Below are 21,912 nucleotides of genomic sequence, written 5' to 3'. Positions count from 1 at the left end.
AAGATGGAAAATATTCGGTTAAGACCGGATATCTCTCGGAAATTAAATGTACAGCTCCCCCACCGTTTCAATCGAATCACCCGCATCTTGATTGGTGGAAAAGAATCTGGACTCTAAACCTGCCTCCCAAGGTACGCATTTTCTTGTGGCGTGCTTCAAAAAATTTCATTCCTTCTTCGATGAATTTACTAGCGCATCATGTTCCAGTTGATGGTTGTTGTGATTTGTGTAAATTATCTTTTGCAACCACATGCCATGTTTTATTCTTTTGTCCAATTATTAAAGTAGTGTGGAAACCTACTGTATATTGGATTGTGTTGAAAAAACTGAGGGGTGTTGATTTCATTGAGCTTGATATCTAAGCATTTTGATACTGAGGCATTTGAGTTGTTTGTGGTTATGAGTTGGGCTTTGTGGACAGAAATTTGTAAGGGTAAGCACGCTGCGAAAGAGCATAATAGCGAAATTAGTATTGATTAGGTTTACTCCTTCCTGAGCGCTTTTCGGCAGCATGGTAAGACTTTGTCCACCAGATTAGTATCGGCCAATTTATTGAGCCAGTGTTGGGTGCCTCCAGTTCCGAATCAGTTGCGACTAGACATTGATGCTGGGTTTGATGAAGGTAGAAACCGTTTCAGTGTTGGGGCTGTGATCCGAGATAATAATAGTACAGTTTTGGGAGCTTCGGCTCACATTATTCGTCATCCGGGATCAGTGAAAGATGCGGAATTATGTGCTATCAGGTTCGGCATGGAGTTTTGTTTGGATCTTGGCCTTCACAATATTAATATTTTCTCAGATTCGATACTTGCTGTTCAAGCCATTAGCAGCTCCTTAGTTGACCTTGGTCCGAGTGGAGTGCTCACAATCGACATTCTCAATATGCTGAAGACGGATGCTTTCTTGTCTATCAACCACATGCCGAGATCGGCCAACAGGGTTGCTCATCGGTTAGCTCGTGTAGCTTCTGATGTTTCTTCTTTTGTTGTTTGGTGTTCTGGTGATATACCAGCTTGATTAGTTAGTATTGTAAATCAAGATATTATGAAGAAATGAATTTGTTTACTTTAAAAAAAAAACAATCAAAAGTTTAATTGCATGCCTCCTCTTTCACCTTTGCCTTACTCTCCTTGCCCTCAGCATTGGTGCACTCAACCACCTCCGGCTTTGATGGTGGTGCCGCCACTTCCTCGGTCTTCTTGCCTCCGGGAAGCTTCTCCTTGATCTTATCCAAGGACCCCTTCTTCTGCTCCGGTTCGAACTTTTTTACTGGTACATTAGTTGTTCCCTCACCAGCTTCTTCCGCCTTCTCTCCAGATAATTTTTCTTTAATCTTTTCCTTTAAACCCTTCTTCTTTTTCTTCTTTTCTCCTCCTTCCACCGCTTCTTCCTCGTCACTTGACTGCATATTATAAGTTATCAAGAAAACAAAAATCCTTCATGTATCATATCATAAAGGAAGAAAGTGGCGTACGAATAAAATATAAACCAGTATACACTAGTATAGGATACACAATCAGAAACTTACGGAACTGCTAGAGCTGCTGCTTCGGTGGAGCTTCTTTTCCTCCTTTGACTCTTCCTTTTTCTCTTCGAAAACATGAACCTTCTCTTCAAATTCAGAAGCTATCACTTCCTCTTCACCCTGCAGCTTCTTCTCCTTTTTCTTACACATGATATCGAACAACCCACGATCGCCAACCTCCACCGCGACACTCTCCTCTAGCATCACGGCTGCGGAAGTGGCGGATACATCATCGTTCTTCTTCTCGTGTTGGTGGTGGAAATAGGCCATTTTTCAAAATCCTTTCTTACTCAAGTGGAAAATGGTAAGGGGGGCTTAACAAGATGCAAAAGGACATTTACTGATTTAGTTCAGTGATTGGAGTGTGATTTATAAGGGATTTACTACGCGTAATTGACGCTATTAAGATTATTCCGTGACGTTTGTACGACGTGTCAGTTTCTTGCTATAATTACCAATAAATGCATTATCTTTGTTACTATTTATAAAATGTTTATTTTACACCTCTAAAGAATTCATTATTCAAATATTTATGCATAGTAGTATAGCACAATATTTAGTTAGATTATTCTATGTTATATCTTACGTATTTTTTTATTCTATGATATGATCAAATATTAGTTTTTGAATTACGTTTGATCTATACAACATATATTAACCTCATCCAATCATCAAATTTTAATTGATTACATTTGGTCTATATATATACGTCCAAATCAATTCTAAAACTCTTAAATTTATAGCACGACCTCTGTCTCATATTTAATGTGGGGACACAATCAATTCGACGTGCAATTTCATTATTATTTAACACTTTTTTAATTACAAATTGGGGGTTGGGAGGGTCGATGTTAACGAGTTGTGCTAAAGCCTCTGATAATTTAATTATTATATTTCTATTATTTTCATCTGAATTTTTTTTACATCGTTATCATTTGTGTTAGGTTGTATATTGCACATAAAAATGTTGTGTGTTACATAGATAAACAATTTATTTATGTTCTGATATTTATTTTGATAAATTCAAAATAAAGTAAAAATATTTATTTGATTTTTAGTTAATTATTTTCCATTTAATAGCATTCAAATGACATTATTTGTTTTCGACAGCATAAATAACAGCACAATAAGACTTTTGCCTAGCTCTATAATTTAAAAATTAGTAATATCCAAAAAAAAATAGTTTTAAATAGATTATATATATACACACACACACATATATGAAATATGTGACGAATAACAATATTGAGCATATCGATCCAAACTTGGTTTTTATTTCGAAATAATTAAGGTTGTGTTGAACAACAGAATCATGTTCATTTGTCCATCCAAATCACACATCTAAGGCACTTTCCTTCTATCAGTAAATCAAAAGCTTTGTTGATGTCTTCAAAACTAACCTCGTGAGTCACGAACTTGTCCAGTTCCAATTCCTATACATGCGTAAAACACGACTCAAGATTATTTTATCGCGTTGCAAAAAGTGGCAAGAACGTGTGCACAAACGATAACTACCTTGTCGATGTAACGTTTGATGAGGATTGGGATGTCGGATTTCGGTTTGAGACCTCCAAATAAGGATCCCTGTACTGTTTTTCCGAGATGGAGGACTTCATTTGAGCTGAACGAGATTCGTGCACCTGGTTTGTCAACTCCGACAACAATCGTCTTCCCCCATCCCTGAAAATTTGAGGGCTGGTTAGATGCAGTGGGGAATGATGGACAGACATTTATAGACACAGCATAAATAATATAAATATAATCAACACGAATATATACACATCTGTAAATGTATACATAGATGGGTACACATATACACGCCTATGTATAGCAGTTGCTTCCTCCTACTCATATACATGTCAAATGGTATCAGTTCATGATACATATGATGCAGGAAAGTGAAATGAGAAATCTGGAAAAGAGGATTCGATCAAGGCATTAAAAAGGGACATAGATCGAAGTTGTTTGGGGTAAAAGGAAACCTTTCGGCAACAAGCAAAGGCTTCCTCAACCAACGATGCCTTCCCAACACATTCGAAGCAGTAGTCCGCTCCTCCACCAGTCATCTCGTTGATCGTCTGAAAACATACGACAAAAAGAAAAATAACTCAATATACTTGCAGATTTAGCTCATCCTCACTTGGCGAAGCAATAGCAACCATTTGTCTTAAATTATTTCACGAGTAAGATTTGTATCACTTCTTAAGAAAGAAAATACAAGATTAAGGCAGCAATACAAAAAACATTAAGTTTGTTTCTTTCCTCAAAGTAGATGCTATCGGATTCCCTGAAAACAAGAATATATACTCGGGCTAAGTTAACAACGTACCTGGCTTATGGGCTTGTCACTGCCGCTACTCGAGTCGACAAAATCAGTCACGCCAAATGATTTAGCTGTATGCTGATATGGTTTATTAGAACTTCCCCACGATTCATAGTTAAGAAAGTATATCAAAGAGAATGGACTTACCAATTTCAAATTTTGTGGGGTTCACATCTATGCCTATAATTCTCCCCGCACCACATAATCTTGATCCCTCAGCAACCTTCAGAGTAATTCTAAGTCTGAAACTATCCTGACTCGATCGAAAAGAAACATAAAAGAACCAAGAGAAGGAAACTCTCTTACAGCTAATCCTATTGATCCCAGTCCAAAGATGGCCACTGTTGATCCTGCTTCAACATTTGCAGATCTCCAGGCAGCTCCTACACCTTAAAAAATATAAAAAAGAGTCGAACATCTTTACCTAAAATTTAACACAAGAATCATATCCAAAGGTACGGTATTAGTATTTACAACAACCTTAGAATATGACATATGTTTTGTGCTACATGTTATATAGATGGTGATAGGAACACAAACTCAAATCTGCCTAAGCGCTATCATTGTGACATATAGACTACTACCACGCATGTCAGCAGGGGCTATTCTGATTTTATTTTCCTCATCTCATATTCAACAGTTTGGCAAAGTTGAAATTCAGCATACCTGTTGACACGCCACAACTAAGTAGGCAAGCCCGGTTTGGAGGAACTGCCGGATCGACTCTAGTGATGTTAGCAACATGCACAACTGTGTACTCGATAAAACTAGACACATATAAGAAATGATATAATGTTTCTCCATTAAGATCGGTAAATCTGCTAGAACCGTCATGCATCCATGGAGAGACCTTGAAAGGATATACTGAACATAGATTGCTCTTATTTGATTTGCAATCCTCACATTCAGCACATTCTGATACAAATATCGGGATGACCATATCACCTTCAACAAAACCATTCACACCCTCGCCCACAGTCTCAATTACACTGTCAATGCATAGAAGTCAAACAGTAGAAATCATGTTGTCAAAAACATTTTCAAACTGCTTAAATTTTCTAATTAAAAAATCGTTCAGCTCGTCTCCGAGTTGGATCTACCCCATTTTCAGGAGTAACAAACAAAATTTATAATTTCTAGACAAGTATAATCTTCATTCAAACTTCATATGATAGCTGGATCTATCTGCTCATCCATTCTCATTATTGCTCATAAATTTAAGTTTGCCTCCCGAAAGAACATGAAAGAACCTCAACCAAAATAATATTTTCATTCCAAGCAAAATGTCCACATTCTGAAATGAAATAAAACCCAAGAGGGAGATTGATGAAAATTACCCAACAGACTCATGTCCCAGTATTCTTGGATAACAAGCAGGAGGATCCTTCACAAGGGTAAACAAATAATGACAAAAAAAAAACAAGATAAACTATTAAAGATAGAAACTTTAACAACAAATTCTTTCAAATTAAACATAAATTAAGTTCCAGGATCCGAAAAAAGTCGTACGCATACTTTCAATTTCCAGAAAGTGACATCGCTGAAACAGAGAGAAGAGCAGATTATTTTAATTCTAACTTCTCCAAACTTTGGAGGAGCCACAATCACTTCCTCTATCACCAGAGGCTCCCCTGGTTTCCTGGCCACCGCCGCTGCACGCACACGTTTCACACACTTTAAAACACATCTTGTGTGCGTGTATAAATCCCATTAATCGACAGCGTGAAATTACTATAAATCTTTGAGATAAATGCGCATACCTCTGCATCTAAGGGGTGTCCCGGCAGTTTTACTCAACAGAGCTTTGGCGCTTTCCATTTCTTGATGATCAGTTCTGGTTTCAGCAGCACTCTTTATATATTAACGTTCATGGGTACTGGCTTGTTGTTTGGATTTTGCAAGATTTGTGGTTGGGGTGGATAGGCATCCAAGTGGGGGCCTCAACTAAAAGCGTTTTTTCTCGAAAAGTTTTCGAACCATATTTAAATATTTTGACATTGACCTCGTATCTACCGACACAAGTTTTGTCCGTCGCTCGATGCATTAACAATCAAATCAAATCAAATGTTTTGTTGTGATTTTATGTATGAATTAATTATTTGCCTTAATGTAATAGTTTTTTTTATTTTATTTTTCTTGGAAAAATATTAGATTTAATGTAATTGTATATGACCAATATTTGCTGTTACATTAATTAGCACAATCAACATTTTTATAAAATATAACATAATGAACTATAAAAACATAACTCGAATTTAATATTTATTAAATTGCTGGATTTCATTTTTATAAAGTATTACTTTTTATATCAAAAATATTAATTTTTATAATAGATATAAATTCGATCGAGTCAAACTCGTAAACATAAAATTGTGAGATAATCTCACAAAAAAACTACTCAATTTGTTAACATCTTAAAATAAAAATTTATTATGTGTACACATAAAATAAATTAATAAAATATAGATTTGCAGCAACGACCAACACACCTTTGGATAGTAGATAATTATTTAGTATAGAGTATGCGTTATATTTAGTTTATACATTCTAACTAAATCAAATCAAATTATGTTGCGTTCTCTGGTACGTAATTAAGACAACAGATTCATAGCTTCCATTTTTCACACAAACAAATAATAAGATCACATACATAGCATGACAACCTTGTAATACTCAAAAGCTTACCCAGGACATTACATTACAATGATATTCGACTCCAATTTCACTCAAACTGTATCCTGTTCATTAGGCAAAAAATCAAAAACTTCACAGTTTAGAGACAGCAAGCTTTATAAGATCCTTTCTAAGTATCTTGCCGGACTGATTTTTCGGAATCGAAGCCGCAAATGCCACCCGACGAATTCTCTTGTATGGAGCCACCTGCAGGCATATATATACAAACAAACTAAGACTTGAAATGCATAACTTGTATATCATACCCAACATACGACTTTCTCCTCTGATAAGTAAATCACGAGGTCACCTGTTTGGCAATGAAATCCATGACTCCACTCTGTGTTACAGTGCTTCCAGTTTTACGTACCACATATGCCATGGGAAATTGTCCCACATCCTTATCTGGGAACCTAGATTGATACATGATTCCATCCGGTTAATCTCCAAATATTGGGTTTTAAGAAAACATTTCTTTGCAAACTTCGATTTAATGCAACAATATTATCCATTTTATCGCTTACGGGATAACAGCAGCATCAGCAATTTCAGGGTGAGTCAGTAACAAAGCCTCCAATTCTGCAGGAGGAACCTACAGCATCAAGCACCTAATCAGTTGTCTCCACTTTGATTTAGCATCAAATATTTTCGATTCTAGAACATCATTACAAGCCCAAAAGAATCCGTAAATTCACCTGATAACCCTTGTACTTGATAAGCTCCTTCAACCGGTCCACGACGAAAACAAATCCATCCTCGTCAATGTAGCAAAGGTCTCCGGTTCTCAACCATCCATCTGAATCCAGAGTCGACGCTGTGGCCTCTTCGTTGCTAAAATACCCTGCATTAACAAAGCTTCTACATCATTTTAGGCCCATGATTTTCATATGGATCCGAGGCACTCTACAAGAACAACGGACACCTTCAAGATTGCTCCAAGCCCAACCAAAAGATTATATTAAATAAATGACACTCCAATAATTTGTGTTAAGATTGGAACTAGGACCTAACTTAACCATTTGGAGCGTGAATTTACAAAGGATCCAATTATGGGCAGAACGATTGACCCAACTATGGGTAGTCCATTATATAACGGTGAAATCTGAGTTCTGATACCATGTTAAGATTAGAAGTTGGATCTAACTTAGCTAAGGGGAGGATGGTCCAAGACCATATATATTACTCCCAAATATGTTATCGAATCGATATGGACAACTAACCATTTGTATCCACGATCAACTGAGATATTGTCAAAAGAACAAAGAAAATAACTCCACGGTAGAAGACAGAACAAGCACAGCCAAAATTAAAGGTTGCAAATCTTAGTCAGACTCCACTCAGAATAGAATAATGTAAAATAATATTATTATCGAACATTCACACCTTTCATAATGCAAGGACCCCTCAGCCAAAGCTCCCCCGTCCGATTCACCGGCAGCGCCGCCCCACTGTCCGGATCCACAATCTTCGCCTCCATACTTGGAGAAAGCAGCCCCGCCGTCCCGTACCTCCGGCTCTCCTCCAGCGAGTCGGTCGACGCGCCAATCCCAGTTGATTCGGTGAGTCCATATCCTTGTAAAATCGTCACCTTTGGATACTTCTCCACAAATCCCTCTATCACCTCCTTACTCAGTGGCGCGCCGCCGGAAAGCACCGAATGCAAGCTGCTCAAATCGTATTTCTTCGCTATCGTTTCATAGTTGTTCACTAATGCAACCAGAATCGGCGGCACTAGGGGTAAGTGAGTGGCGGAATATTTCTGGATCGCCGTCAGCATTTCATCTAACTCAAATTTGGACAGAATTACAACGGTTGAACCGGAAGCTAAAATACCAGTAGCGAAAGCGACTAAGCCGTAGATGTGAAACATAGGTACGGTGCAGATGAAGGTTGAATTTTCTTCGTCGAGTCTGAACCGGTTCACGACGGTTTGAACCATTGCGATCAGGTTTCTGTGAGAAGAAATCACGCCTTTGCTCGCTCCGGTAGTTCCAGAGGAATATAGAAGAGTCGCCGTATCATCTTGGCTGACTCGTTCCTTGACCCGGGTTGGACTAGGTTCTCTTCTCATCATTTCTTCTATGGACCCAACGATTCTCAAATTTCCAGATTCTTGATTTCTCTGAGAACCGGAGAGATCCGAGCCAAGGAGGACCACGGGGAGATTCGAACCCGCGACTTTAGGGAGGAGCTGCGGGATGGTGAAAGCGAGCACGGGCTTCGAATCGGCGATCTGCTTGGCGATTTCGCGGGGGGTATTAAGCGGGTTGGTGGTGGTGATCACAGCTCCGAGGGACATGACCGCGAGGCAAACGACGGGGAAATAGACGGAATTCGGAGTCAGTATGAGGACGACGTGGCCCTTGCGGATACTGTAGTCTTCAGAGAGGGAGGTGGCCACGGCATCGACCGCCCTCCAGACGTCGGAGAAGGTGAGCTGGCGGCCGGTGGCAGCTTCAATAAAGGCGATCTTGCCGCTGTGGGCGCGGGAAGATATGAAGGTCGTGACGTCCAGGGATTGATTCGCCGGGAGGGGGACTGGTTTACGCTTGCTGTAGAAGGTGGAGTTTTCGTTGCAGAATCCGGTGCGTGTATCGGTGGTGTATCCCGCCATTGATGAACAGAGTAGAAGGGAATTGAAGCGTCGACTGTGGTCTGAAGTCGTTCGGATATAGTAATAATAGTATTTATTTTTTAATAAAACCAATCATCTTTTGCACACCGACCAAATAGACATGCACGTGTTTGATGACGAATTGAATTTTACTTTCTCCTCTAAACCGTGCCGTGAATATTACAAAATATACGTTAATTTGACTGAAAATTAATAGATTTTTATTTTTAAATACATGCACCATGACCTATTTAATAATAATTATAGGTATAAGTTAATATTAATTAATATATTTAATAATTATAAAATTATTATCTTACATGTTAATTTTGTGAAACAAATATTTTATTTGGGTCATATATGAAAAATATTACTTTTTATATCCAATTTTTTTTAAAATATGAATATAATTTACTCGTCTCACAAATAAAGATTCGCATCAGTGTTTTATAATCTCGAAAAAAAAAACCTACTATTTAATAATATGACAAAAAAATTGTAGCCACTCCATGATCATCCTTTAAAAAATGAATAATTTGGTTCACTGTTCAGGTCCTTTCCTCAGCTTTATGTATTGATTGATAGATAATTTGGTTATAAATATGTTTTTTGAATTTCAAAGAAAAGTGGCTGCACGTGAAAAATATTTGCTATTTCCACGTTCTTCGTGGCTGCACGTGAAATATAAATGGGGCTCTCTTTGAGTATGCATAATCGGGCTTTCATTCAATTGTGTTCAGAAGTCAGAACTAACGCCCGACCTAGCCCAACTCATCTACTGAATCTCTTATCTTTGGCAGCCCATTGAAAAGTTCAATAGTTTTGACATATTCTCTCTCTGTCAATCGATGAAATTACACTCATTTATTAGATGTGATGAAATACATCTAAATTATATAAGTAGCCCGACTCAACCATGGGTCGTTATGAGTGGTTTAATGAGCTACATAAGTGGGGAAACTTCCCCACATAAAATATTATTGCAATTTTTTTTATTAAATTAAAATTTCAAATCTAATCATACTTGACTTGTTTGAATTAAACAAAACGTGCACTTGGATAAATGGATTTGAAATTCAGGTGTTCTTGCTTAATAACTAATATACTCTATGATACTTATGATATATTGTTTTTTCAAAAACTTTAACATATAAATATTTGATTAATGTGTGAATTAAATAACATAAGTAATTGATGTTTTAGTTTAACAGAGAAATTAAAATATTTCGATTATATAAAAATTCTTATTAAATATAATTTGCTATGTAATTAACTCATTTATTTTTAGAACTAACATCTGAAAAAAATAAGCAATATATTTTAAATCGGTTGATTTTTTTATGTTCCTAAAAATAATTTTTAACCAATTATATATTGTTATAATATTTTTTTTTTGTAGAATTGAATTACAAAACTATGTAAGCATACATATAAAAATATCTTTATTCTTAAAATTTGATGAAAATATTATTTTTATTCTCATGCCATTTTGTAAAAAAAGTCGAAATGAAATTTAGTGAAATGACATTTATTACGAGTATAAATTTTAAGATTGCATAATTAGCAAAGATTATTATATATAAAATTAAATCTTTGAGATTTATTTTAATTTTTTTCATAATTTCAAAAATCAATTTCAAAGATTTGAATTTTATACGCGTCAAATGAATATATAATACATAATTGTTCATACTAAATTAATAATTGATGGTTTGACTAAAAATCATAAAATTTGAATTTCATGCATGCTACACTGAATCGGATCATATAAAATTCGCTAATCTTAAATACTTAAAAAACTTCAAGTCAAAAACTCAACACAATCAGTTTTATGCTACACTATATCAGATCATGCGAATTTCGCATATTTTCTTACATTTTGTGGACAAATTAAAGGGATCGAGTCATACATGAACAGTGTCAAATTCCTGTCGGCCTATATATACAGCCTTAGGGTGGCCTTTTTTTATACTGCGACCTAAAAAAACATGAAAAAAATCTCAACATATTACTAATAAATGGAGGAGAAAGCAGACATGGAGATCAAACCAAGATTCAAAAGGGTTTGTGTCTTCTGTGGAAGCAGTGCAGGCAAGAAGGATTCCTACAGAGATGCTGCTCTTGAATTAGGCCAAGAAATGGTAAAACTGAATTTCAAATGGGATCAAATTATTTGTTCAAGAACTAATTTACATGAGCAGAGGATGCAATTCTTCCTCATCACCTTGATTGACTGGGTCGGCCGCGGTTTGCGATACTTACCTAAATAATAATACAAATTAATGTATAATTTTTTTTTGTGTAGGTTTCAAGAAAGTTAGATCTTGTTTATGGAGGGGGCAGCATTGGCCTCATGGGACTCGTATCTGCGGAGGTCCATAATGGTGGACGTCATGTTTTAGGGTACTCTTGCTTTTCACTTGTTTCTTGAACACACGTATGCATAACATATATGATGTATTCAGTAAATTAATTAAGATCTTGATTGATTTTTAACTGCAGTCAAATCATTTAAAATCAATGTAAAGTTTGAGTAGGTCTCTTGTGAGACGGTCTCACGAATCTTTATCTGTGAGACGGGTCAACTCTACCGATATTCACAATAAAAAGTAATATTCTTAACATAAAAAATAATATTTTTTCATGGATGACCCAAATAAGATATAAGTCTCACAAAATACGACCTGTGAGACCGTCTTACACAAGTTTTTTCCGCAAAGTTTTATATAAAACTCGTTCTTTTTAATTAATTAACTTCACAAGTAAATTCGGAAAAAAATCTAATTGTTTTCCCCAAAAAAATGAAAAACTAAGGGTATTTTTAGTATGATCTTATGAGTCTATATCCGTGAGATGTTCAATCTGATCCATAAACATAGAATAAAGTTTTTTTTCATGAATTCAGTCGGGTCCGAGATTCATCTCCCAAAATTGACCTGTGAGACGGTCTCACATGAATTTTTATCATTTTTTAACGAGTGTAATACGAATTAACTAGAAGACAATTATTTTAGAGTTCTGTTACATTATAAGTTACCATATATGGTCGTTGGCTTTTATGTATACACTTCATTTTCAAAATCTACGATTTATTCTAAAAAAAGGAAAACAAAATACAATTTTAATTAGTTTAACCTTATTTATATTTTATTGTTATAACGACCAGAGAAGTTTTGGCCACACAAAATGAATTAAAACCTAGGTACGTTTACGTACCTATATATTATGGATTAATAATAACAAATTCATTGGTTTGTTTCAGTAAATTTAATTGGTAATAAATTTCAAATCCTAAATAGTTATTTTTCGAGTGATTATCTCAATATAGAACCATTTCAAATCTCCCTCCAAATTCTTTCTCAAATCCAAATCCTTATATCCAAACAAAATCTTATATAATAACCAAGGATCATGCATGTATTATCATTGTACACTTAAATTTACTGACTAATTTGTTTATATATTTTATGCCAGCAGAATTATTCCCAGAACACTAATGTCCAAAGAGGTTGTTACTTCCTTTTATTTTTTACGTCTTTGATCGATTTTAGTAATTATTAGTAATATTAATGTCAATAATAACCATTAATTATAAAATTAAATTTGTTTTTTTCCTCACACAATTTTATCTCCAAGATAACGGGGGAAGCAATAGGAGAAGTACGAGCAGTCGCCAACATGCATCAAAGGAAAGCTGAGATGGCCGAACACTCTGACTGCTTCATTGCTCTTCCTGGTCTGTTCCTCCCATCATTATATAATATTATTGAATGTTTTTTTCTTTAATAATAATATTATTGATAAATTATTAATTAGTAATATTCTAATATTTAATTGTTTAGGTGGCTATGGAACCATGGAAGAGCTATTGGAAGTCGTTGCCTGGGCACAGCTTGGGATTCATGACAAGCCCGTAAACACCCGTCTTTCAGTTTTCTGTCACCGACTTTGATAGCAATTCAGTTTCGTTATGTTACAATAATTAAGTTTAAGCGAGACAAATACAAAGTAGTTGCTTCGTTTTTTTTCTCTCTAAATATGAGATATTTAAAAATTGCAGATTGGATTATTAAATGTGGACGGATATTACGACAGTTTTCTCAAGTTCATCAACCATGCCGTGGAAGATGAATTCATTTCACCCTCTGAACGTCATATTATAGTCTCCGCACCCACTGCTCTTGAACTAATTCAAAAGTTGGAGGTATGTGTATGATTATAAACCAAAAAGTGTATAATTCAACAAGACTTGTCTCTTGGATGATATAACCTTTAATTAGTTCTAATATTCGACTTGAAACACTTGTAATATTATGCATTAATCATGTTAACTAACATGGTGTTTCATAATAACGAAGGCGAGGGAAATCATGGTTTTTTAATTCATGAATTACACCTCATTATATTTGCAAATGCCCTTGTCAATTATGGGTTCAATTTTGGTGGTATAACAGGAGTACAATCCTGTGCATGAAGGAGTGGCGGCTAAGGAAAAATGGGAAATAGAACAAGTGGTGCAGCTCAACTCCCTTCAATCTGAAATCGCTCTTTAACTATTACTCTTCACCTCATTAATTATCTCATTTCACTTCTTTATCAAACTATATAAAAGTACAATATAAGGAAACACAAGAAGTTAGGTATTCCATAACTCTACATGCTTATAATTATTTGGGATCGATCAACCACATAATTAACGACTCGGCGATGCTGGTTGATTATCAAAGTCTATTTGCATGTGTTTTTTCCTTGATTCTTCTATATTCAAGCGGTTTTTCTTCTACTTCGGGCAAGTAAATTAATTTGATGATCATGCATGCCGTACGTGTTGGTTATAATTAAGAGAAAATAATTCTTGAAAAGTTTTTTTTAAAAAAAAAAATTATAGTGTGTGTTATATACAGAGAGTGTGTGTTATATACATTTGAAAACTAAGATACGTAAACATGAAATTCATGAATGTCCATTAGTTTTTATTGTTTAGAATGAAATAATATAGTAATTTTACACTTTATTTATTTACATATTAATAATACAAAGTATAATGAATTTCAAATGACATCATTATTGGGTAAACTTGAAATACATAATTATAAACATGAAATAATATATGAACATGTAAGTGAATAATAATTTGAACTTTATGGTATTACTTCTCTAAACAACACAAACATATTTGAATACATATAAAATCAATATATTTGAAATTTATCAATCCAAACATAACCTAAAATAATTCCAGGAACACTTGAAAGTTTACTTCACACACACACACACACACACACACACACAAAAACATATGATTGATCGATTTTTAATTGTTATTATTATTATTTTGTTACAATATTCACATATTTGATAATTGATTGTAGTCATTATAGGAGTACAGAAGTACTTACTTCCGGCATAAAATGTTACTTTAAATTTTTTAAAATTATAACATATGTTCGATCATTCATCTACAAATTGACAAAAACTTGTGTGAGACGGTCTCACGGGTCGTATTTTGTGAAACATATATCTTATTTGGGTTATTAATGAAAATACTCCTACAAATTTACCTTAATTAAACCAACATCTCTAGTGACATAAGCATTTTTCAATAAGAAAGAGACATTGATTCAGTCTCACGTTAAAGGCATTGTTCTAACGTGACATAAACAATTTTCAATAAACAATTGTTAAGAAACAGTGGAATCTTGACAAACGAGCACAAAAATGATCATATACTTAATTGGCGTGCTGTTCAATGGACTTCGTAGACCTGTCAGCATGATGAATTTGATTAGATGCTACTATTACATATTTTATGATGGATTTTTTAACTAGATACTTTAAACGATTTTCTCCTAAAAAAATTTCTGTAAATTTCTTTAGGAGAAAGGAAGAGAAATAAGGTTTAGAAAATTTCAACAACATCATTGTTCAAGCCTGTTTTTCCAAGCAAAAGTAAAATTATATAGAATCCAATTTTTTTCTAAATTTTTATTCCAGCATGTTTAATATACGGCTGTGATCTTTTTGACCGAAGTGGTACAAACTAAAACTCCTTGGAGGAAAGGATAAGTATTTCAGACAACGGAGCTCAGATATAAAATTCATCGACTGAATTTTATTGGTAAGTATTGAGTTTTCAGATTTTCTATCTCGCGGTCGAAAACAGTCCAATGGCTCAGTGCATTAAGAAGAGATACTCTGGTTTTCACTAAACTCCTAAAGAAAGATTCTAATCCCTCTTCAAGTTCTTGCATTGTCATTTTTTATGATTTCAACTGCCTCAATACAGTTTGCTTAGTAATTTTGTCCATCCCTTTTTCTAGCTTGTTGACATTCAAGGCATACAACATATCCCCACCATCCATTTCTTGCTCCATCTCAATTCTCATCATGTAAACGGCTAGTTTGGGTGAGCTTCGAAAGCAATAACCAACTTCTTTGTTTTGATCTTCTCTTCGCTCCAGACACTAGTATCAGTATAGATTTCAAAACCGAGGAAGAAATAGCCTCCATTTCTTTTAACACTCTTGCGATGGCTTTAAGATCTTCCGCGTTTTCCAAAACTGGTGTCAAGTTCTGGTTGAAGCTCTTCATGTTCTTGATGTTCTTATTGACCATTTGGTTAATCTTCTTTCTTGAGGCCATATAAGAATCGATGTCCTTTGATGTGGCTGATTCACCTCTGTTTCTTCTGATGGAGGATTCGAGATTTTGAAAAGATTCCTTCGTTAAACAGACCACATCTCTCGAAAATCCGCAAAGATCCACGAGCCTGAGTGATCCTTCAAGAATCTCATCGATCCAAGTCCCACATTGGTCATGGGAGATGGCTTGTTGGATTGAAGGAACCTGAATCAGATTCTTGATTCCTTCATGCAAATTTACGAGGCAAGCTAAGTTCGAAAATATGGATTTTACCGAGGTGACTTCTGAGCTCCTTAACCAGCATAAATGATCTTGAATCTCATCCATTACTGGATGAGATTTAGATGGTAAACTGTTTGATCTAGAATGGAAATTAGACATCTTTTTGCTGCGAACTGAAAACTGATATGTGAGGCTAAATGTACTTTTCTTTTTCGCTCTTTGTTAGAAATTCAGAATAGATATGGAATGGTTGAATCGATCTCTTAGGCACCAGCTATATATAAGGACTAAAGATAAGAAAACAAAAGGAATCTGTTCCACCAAAAATGTCTCATAACATCTGGAAAATTAATTAAATTTTATGTTGCACGAGTTCCGTGCTCCCCGTGTATTAAACACTCGAAGATGCAGAAAATGAATTGTGCATATCTTGTCTATATTATATTAATTGATATTGGGTTGAAAATGTTATTTTAGCCTTCATCATGGATCAGAATCATCAGGTATGCAATAAAAAAATTGTACACATGCACAACAAGCATTATAGCATATTAGACAAACAATATTCAGAGATCAGATCTTAAAAATTGTCCCCTTGTCCATTTTGTTGATTGATATATGATCAAGAACAATAAGAATCTTGACAGCCTAGTTCTTGAAATGGTGAATTTAATTATCAATACCTGTTATACATTTTATTTCAAAACCTGCCCTTTTGTAGGCTCTGTGTGAAGAGTAAAAGCTTTTGTTATATTTAAATCACGACGCACGGACGGGTAAGTAACATGAAAGTACTTGAGTCAAATCGTTACTATTAATTATAGTTTTAGAGCATTAGTAAAACACTCGGTACAATTTTTTAACTTTTCATAAAATTTTATTTGTTACAATTGATGTATTTTCTCTTTGAATATATAAGTTACTTCAGATATGTACAGACAGAAAGACAGGTAAATTTTATAATTTGGCTAAAGATATAAAAAGTTAAATACTTATGTGATTGAATGAGTACAAGTATCATTCATATTTAATGTCATGTACAGAAGTACGATCAAAATTTCAAATTTTAGGGCATGTCCAAGGGACTAATGATCGTTTAGAATATTAAGAAGAGAAACTCTTGTTTTCCCTAAACTCCTGAACAAAGCTTCCAATCCCTCTTCAAGTTCATGGACGCTCATTTCTGATTCTTTCAACTTCTTCAAGATGTTTTGAACAGTTACATTGTCCATGCATTTCATCGATCTTGAATGTATTCCTTCATTGAACAAACATCTCTTGAGAATCCACATAGATTCACGAGCCCAAGTGATCCTTCAAGAATCTCATTGATCCAAGTTCCACATCGGTCATGGGAGATGACTTGTTGGATTGAAGTAATCCGAACCAGATTCTTGACTTCCTCGTTCAAATCTACGAGCCTAGCCAAGTCCAAACTACAGATTTGGCTGTTATCGATGTGGCTTCTAAAGCCTTTAACCGACATAAATGATCTTGTAAATCATATCATCTCTGAATGAGATTTAGATGGAAAACTGTTTGATCTGGAATGGAAATTAGCCATATTTTTTCTTGCTAAATGAACAGATATGCTAAATGTACTGTTTAAGTAAACCAAACAAGAGGAATCTATTCCACCTAAAGTGTCTCTTTAACTTTTGGAAATTGAATTAAATTTGGTCTCACACGAGTTCCATGATCCCTGTATATTCAACACCTGAACCTGAAAAAAAAACAAATCTCACATATCTTGTCTACACTGATCTTTGAGCATGAGGAATATATAATGGCCTTACACATGCGAAAGAAATGACAAAATGCTTGATCCTCAGACCTAGTTGGTCATTTTCTTGGGATAATATCAACGTGAGCTGGTTAAATTTCGCATTCAACGGTTTCAGAGATATGAGCAAATGAAAATGAGTTGTCTTGTTGGACAGCCGAAGGGAAGTTGAAGCAGGAAACAGAAACAAGATAAACTACAAAATGTGATGGACTAAACTTCTTTTAACTAAATTGATGTGTAAATTGTGGATTTACAAGTAATCATCTTTAATTCATTTACATGTGTGATAAAAATCTCAAAACTCAGGGCAAGTTCAAGTGATTAATGATCACACTGAGAACATTAAGAAGAGACACTCTTGTTTTCAGTAAACTCCTAAATAAAGCTTCCAATCCCTCTTCAAGTTCAAGGATTGTCATTTCTGATCCTTCCAACTTCTTCAAGATGTTTTGAACAGTTGCATTATCCATGCCTTTCATGGGCTCGTAGAAGTGAACATTAAACAAGTCATTGTAACTGCATTCTTGATCTGCTTCAGAATATTTACGGCTTGTTTGAGTGAATTTTGAAAGCAAGGACCAACTTCTATGCTTTGATCTTGCCTTTAAACCGGAAAGGAATAATAATACCGAATGTAGGACTGATGAAGTAATGGCCTCAATTTCTTTAAACAATATCACCATTGTTTTAAGATCGACGTCTTCTTTCATGAGAGTTGTTGAATTCTGGTTGAACTTTTTCGAATTCTTGATGCACTTCTTGCCGACCATTTTGTATATCTTTTTTCTTGAGGCCACATAAGAACTGATGTCATCTGATGTGGCTGTACTTTGACCTCTATTTCTCCTAATGGAGGATTTGAGATCTTGAATGGATTCCTTGGATAAAGAGACAACATCTCTTGAAAATCCAGAAAGATCGACAAGCACAAGTGACCCTTCAAGAATCTCGTCAATCCAATTCCCACATTGGTCATGCGAGAGGGCTTGTTGGAATGAAGGCGTCTGAATCAGATTCTTGAGTGCTTCGTGCAAACCAACGAGGCCAGCCAAGTTTGAACACATAGATTTGCATGTTGTTGATGTGGCTTCTGATCCCTTTAAATGGCATAATCGATCTCGAATCTCATTCATCAGTGGACTGCATTCAGATGGTAAACTGTTTGATCTAGAATGGAAATTAGCCATCTTTTCTTGTATAACGAACAGATCTTACTGTTTTACTCTTTACCAGAATAGATATTTTGGACTTTCTTCCACACATAATCTATATATATAAGAAGATAACCAAATAAAAAACAAAAGGAATCCACTACACCTACGATGACTCATCTGCTGAAATTTTAAAGTAAGAATAATAGTTCACGAGCTCCATGTTCCCCGTATCTTGTTTCATCAAAAGTTTGACACCTAAGCAGGAAGAATCTTGACAAAAGCAAAGTTTGTTTAATAATACTGATTATGCATAGAGCTGGACTGTTACTGATCTTCAGACAATAATAAATACAGTAAAGCGCACACGAGTACTATTATACACGCTGGGCAGAGAATATGGCCAAAAAGAAAACCATGTTCGTTAAATTAATGCCACGCATTCAGGTTTCAGATCATGGAATCTTTACAGCTTAGAACTAAGAATGCTAATTTAATATGAACACTGTTGCATTAATATATTTTTATGCTTAATGTTGGTTAACCCACAGGCATTGTCCAAATATCATTTCACGCTTAGATATGCAGGCATAACAATAATCGAACACGAGGATTCAAATTTTATGTCCTAAAATCTTTGGAAAATGAAATGTGATATGCTCTTAACACAACATTAACTGAAAGTTCCTACAATTTTGAATTAGCAAGGAAAGCAGTCATTTACTCACCCTGTGGAACAATTGAAATGTGGTTTCTTGACTAAATATAATTAAAAGAATTGAGCATGTATATTATTGGAAATTAATGGGAATTAGTAAATTGGAAGTAAATATCGAAAATTTATTTTATTACATCATTGTCTATTTTTTTTCCCCTTTTTAGAACACAATATGTTTATCATTTTATTTATTTATTTTTATGAATATATCCTTTATTTTGGTTTTTCATATAACCTAAAAAAATAGTTAAGACGTTGTGAAAAAGTAAAAGTTTATGGTAAAAAGTAAAAATCTCAAACTCTCAAAATTTACCAAACTACACACTTTATAATATTTTTCTCTCTACTCAATTGTGATTTTCTTCACAAATGAGAGATCTATTTATAGGAAATCTTTACAAATAATCCAAAAATAAAATACATCATTACCTACATCATCACACACTAATTTTCAATATTTACAACTCTTATTTTCAACATTCAAATATTCAACATTCAAATATTCAATACACACATTTTAAATATTATTTTCCAATACTCCCCCTTGTGATGATGGTCATGATACGATGATGTCTTCATTACGTGTTTTTGTACTGCCTCGTTAAAAACCTTACTTGGAAAAACCCATTGGGATAAAAACCATAGTAAGGGAAAAAGAGTGCAGTCACGTAAACTCTCCCTGATGTTGACATGAACAATTCTTCACAAATTTCGTAGATTGCGCATCCCAATATTATATATGTGCTTTCTGAATATTGACGTAAGAAGTGCCTTTGTGAAGAGATCTGATGAGTTTTCACTTGATTGAATGTGACGAACATCAATACATCTATTCTTCTCAAGCTCCTTGGTGAATGCGAATAACTTAGGAGGAATATGTTTAGTTCTGTCGCTTTTTATGTATCCTTCTTTCATTTGAGCAACACATGCAGCATTATCTTCATATAGTATCACAGGCTTCTCATCAGATGATAATCCGCATGAAATTTGGATATGTTGGGTCATTGATTTTAACCACACACATTCACGACTTGCTTCATGTAGTGCAATAATCTCGGCATGATTTGATGAAGTTGTTACGAGCGTTTGTTTCTGAGAACGCCAAGATATTGCAGTGCCTCCACGAGTAAATACATATCCAGTTTGGGAACGTGCCTTGTGTGGATCAGATAAGTATCCAGCATCAGCATAACCAATTATACTTGGATTAGCATCTTTTGAATACAAAAGTCCCAAGTCTGTCGTTCCTCGTAGATAACGGAATATATGTTTAATTTCGTTCCAGTGTCTCTTTGTTGGATATGTGCTAAATCTTGCCAACAGATTCACGGCAAAAGATATATCAGGCCTTGTACAATTTGTAAGGTACATAAGGGCACCGATGGCACTTAGATATGGTACTTCTGGACCAAGAATATCTTCATCATCTTCACATGGACGGAATGAATCCTTTTCTATGTTTAATGATCTAACAACCATTGGAGTACTTAAAGGATTTGCTTTATCCATATTAAAACGTTTAAGGATCTTTTCTGTATAATTTGTCTGGTGAACAAACATTCCACATTCTTTTTGTTCAATTTGTAAACACAGACAATACTTGGTTTTTCCAATATCCTTCATTTCAAATTCTTCCTTCAAGTATGACACAACTTCTTGAATTTCTTTATTCGTTCCAATGATGTTTAAATCATCAACATATACAGCAATAATTACGCATCCGGATGTTGTTTTCTTAATGAAAACACAAGGGCATATTGAATTATTTACATATCCCTTTTTCATCAAGTGATCACTTAGTCGATTATACCACATTCGACCTGATTGCTTTAACCCATATAATGATCTTTGTAATTTCACAGAATAACATTCCCTGGGTTTTGAACTTTGTGCTTCAGGCATCTTAAATCCTTCAGGGATTTTCATATATATATTACTATCAAGTGATCCATATAAGTAAGCTGTAACAACATCCATAAGACGCATTTCTAAATTTTCAGATACCGCCAAGCTAATCAAATACCGAAACGTAATTGCATCCATCACAGGAGAATACGTTTCTTCATAATCAATTCCAGGCATTTGAGAAAAATTTGTGCAACAAGTCGAGCTTTATATCTTACTATTTCATTTTTTTTCATTTCGCTTTCGAATAAAAACCCATTTGTATCCAACAGGTTTTACACCTTCAGGTGTAAGGACTATAGGTCCAAAAACATTACGTTTATTTAGCGAATTTAATTCAACCTGGATGACAT

The 21,912-nt window shown here is 34.8% G+C and overlaps 6 protein-coding genes across 7 annotated transcripts; 1 reads left to right on the top strand and 5 right to left on the bottom strand.

Annotated features, from left to right (window-relative positions):
* Nucleotides 1-863: 863 nt before the first annotated feature.
* On the bottom strand, nt 864-1,882 carry LOC142524215 (uncharacterized). Its single transcript, XM_075628091.1, has 3 exons — nt 1,529-1,882; nt 1,115-1,402; nt 864-997 (listed from the first exon to the last, which is right to left on the bottom strand). The coding sequence occupies exons 1-3, from the start codon at nt 1,793-1,795 to the stop codon at nt 911-913; spliced, it is 642 nt and encodes a 213-aa protein (XP_075484206.1). The 5' UTR covers nt 1,796-1,882; the 3' UTR covers nt 864-910.
* Nucleotides 1,883-2,727: 845 nt separating this feature from the next.
* LOC142525647 (alcohol dehydrogenase-like 7) lies at nt 2,728-5,942 on the bottom strand. The gene is made up of 10 exons (XM_075629989.1): nt 5,609-5,942; nt 5,364-5,500; nt 5,186-5,232; nt 4,515-4,837; nt 4,155-4,237; nt 3,996-4,071; nt 3,855-3,919; nt 3,508-3,603; nt 3,041-3,205; nt 2,728-2,958 (listed from the first exon to the last, which is right to left on the bottom strand). The coding sequence occupies exons 1-10, from the start codon at nt 5,664-5,666 to the stop codon at nt 2,842-2,844; spliced, it is 1,167 nt and encodes a 388-aa protein (XP_075486104.1). The 5' UTR covers nt 5,667-5,942; the 3' UTR covers nt 2,728-2,841.
* A 494-nt stretch (nt 5,943-6,436) lies between these two features.
* Nucleotides 6,437-9,203, bottom strand: LOC142525646 (putative CoA ligase CCL5). Its single transcript, XM_075629988.1, has 5 exons — nt 7,905-9,203; nt 7,217-7,362; nt 7,046-7,113; nt 6,832-6,934; nt 6,437-6,728 (listed from the first exon to the last, which is right to left on the bottom strand). Exons 1-5 carry the CDS (start codon nt 9,133-9,135, stop codon nt 6,615-6,617), a joined length of 1,662 nt encoding a protein of 553 aa, XP_075486103.1. The 5' UTR covers nt 9,136-9,203; the 3' UTR covers nt 6,437-6,614.
* Nucleotides 9,204-11,121: 1,918 nt separating this feature from the next.
* On the top strand, nt 11,122-13,860 carry LOC142525649 (cytokinin riboside 5'-monophosphate phosphoribohydrolase LOG1-like). Of its 2 annotated transcripts, none has more exons than XM_075629992.1 (7): nt 11,122-11,276; nt 11,441-11,538; nt 12,613-12,643; nt 12,772-12,871; nt 12,978-13,048; nt 13,196-13,339; nt 13,590-13,860. In XM_075629992.1, exons 1-7 carry the CDS (start codon nt 11,154-11,156, stop codon nt 13,686-13,688), a joined length of 666 nt encoding a protein of 221 aa, XP_075486107.1. In that variant the 5' UTR covers nt 11,122-11,153; the 3' UTR covers nt 13,689-13,860. The 2 variants fall into 2 exon arrangements, with proteins under 2 accessions (XP_075486107.1, XP_075486106.1); XM_075629991.1 differs by having other exon boundaries at nt 12,610-12,643.
* A 1,373-nt stretch (nt 13,861-15,233) lies between these two features.
* LOC142523998 (uncharacterized) lies at nt 15,234-16,215 on the bottom strand. Its single transcript, XM_075627722.1, has 2 exons — nt 15,514-16,215; nt 15,234-15,395 (listed from the first exon to the last, which is right to left on the bottom strand). The coding sequence occupies exons 1-2, from the start codon at nt 16,156-16,158 to the stop codon at nt 15,234-15,236; spliced, it is 807 nt and encodes a 268-aa protein (XP_075483837.1). The 5' UTR covers nt 16,159-16,215.
* A 1,779-nt stretch (nt 16,216-17,994) lies between these two features.
* Nucleotides 17,995-19,161, bottom strand: LOC142525648 (uncharacterized). Its single transcript, XM_075629990.1, has one exon. The coding sequence runs from the start codon at nt 18,970-18,972 to the stop codon at nt 18,088-18,090; it is 885 nt and encodes a 294-aa protein (XP_075486105.1). The 5' UTR covers nt 18,973-19,161; the 3' UTR covers nt 17,995-18,087.
* Between the last annotated feature and the right edge of the window lie 2,751 nt (nt 19,162-21,912).

This window comes from Primulina tabacum, chromosome 14, assembly GCF_025594145.1.
Source record: "Primulina tabacum isolate GXHZ01 chromosome 14, ASM2559414v2, whole genome shotgun sequence".
Taxonomy (NCBI): Eukaryota; Viridiplantae; Streptophyta; class Magnoliopsida; order Lamiales; family Gesneriaceae; genus Primulina; species Primulina tabacum.
Note: the sequence above shows the minus strand (reverse complement) of the source record. Positions and strands in the feature narration are given on the sequence as shown.

What these genes read in the sequence shown, in the direction of transcription:
- LOC142524215 (XM_075628091.1), bottom strand. Translation starts at nt 1,795, where the DNA reads ATGGCCTATTTCCACCACCAACACGAGAAGAAGAACGATGATGTATCC. An exon ending in GCAGCAGCTCTAGCAGTTCC is followed by an intron (nt 1,403 to 1,528) that starts GTAAGTTTCTGA and finishes TATAATATGCAG; the next exon opens with TCAAGTGACGAGGAAGAAGC. An exon ending in GCAAGGAGAGTAAGGCAAAG is followed by an intron (nt 998 to 1,114) that starts GTGAAAGAGGAG and finishes GTATATCACCAG; the next exon opens with AACACCAAACAACAAAAGAA.
- LOC142525647 (XM_075629989.1), bottom strand. Translation starts at nt 5,666, where the DNA reads ATGGAAAGCGCCAAAGCTCTGTTGAGTAAAACTGCCGGGACACCCCTT. An exon ending in TGGGATCAATAGGATTAGCT is followed by an intron (nt 4,072 to 4,154) that starts GTAAGAGAGTTT and finishes ATTACTCTGAAG; the next exon opens with GTTGCTGAGGGATCAAGATT. An exon ending in GTGACAAGCCCATAAGCCAG is followed by an intron (nt 3,604 to 3,854) that starts GTACGTTGTTAA and finishes GTATGTTTTCAG; the next exon opens with ACGATCAACGAGATGACTGG.
- LOC142525646 (XM_075629988.1), bottom strand. Translation starts at nt 9,135, where the DNA reads ATGGCGGGATACACCACCGATACACGCACCGGATTCTGCAACGAAAAC. An exon ending in GGGTCCTTGCATTATGAAAG is followed by an intron (nt 7,363 to 7,904) that starts GTGTGAATGTTC and finishes TTGTTAATGCAG; the next exon opens with GGTATTTTAGCAACGAAGAG. An exon ending in TGGATTTCATTGCCAAACAG is followed by an intron (nt 6,729 to 6,831) that starts GTGACCTCGTGA and finishes ATATGCCTGCAG; the next exon opens with GTGGCTCCATACAAGAGAAT.
- LOC142525649 (XM_075629991.1), top strand. Translation starts at nt 11,154, where the DNA reads ATGGAGGAGAAAGCAGACATGGAGATCAAACCAAGATTCAAAAGGGTT. An exon ending in GGTGGACGTCATGTTTTAGG is followed by an intron (nt 11,539 to 12,609) that starts GTACTCTTGCTT and finishes ATTTTATGCCAG; the next exon opens with CAGAATTATTCCCAGAACAC. An exon ending in TTGGGATTCATGACAAGCCC is followed by an intron (nt 13,049 to 13,195) that starts GTAAACACCCGT and finishes TAAAAATTGCAG; the next exon opens with ATTGGATTATTAAATGTGGA.
- LOC142523998 (XM_075627722.1), bottom strand. Translation starts at nt 16,158, where the DNA reads ATGTCTAATTTCCATTCTAGATCAAACAGTTTACCATCTAAATCTCAT. An exon ending in GCCGTTTACATGATGAGAAT is followed by an intron (nt 15,396 to 15,513) that starts TGAGATGGAGCA and finishes TTGAAATCATAA; the next exon opens with AAAATGACAATGCAAGAACT.
- LOC142525648 (XM_075629990.1), bottom strand. Translation starts at nt 18,972, where the DNA reads ATGGCTAATTTCCATTCTAGATCAAACAGTTTACCATCTGAATGCAGT.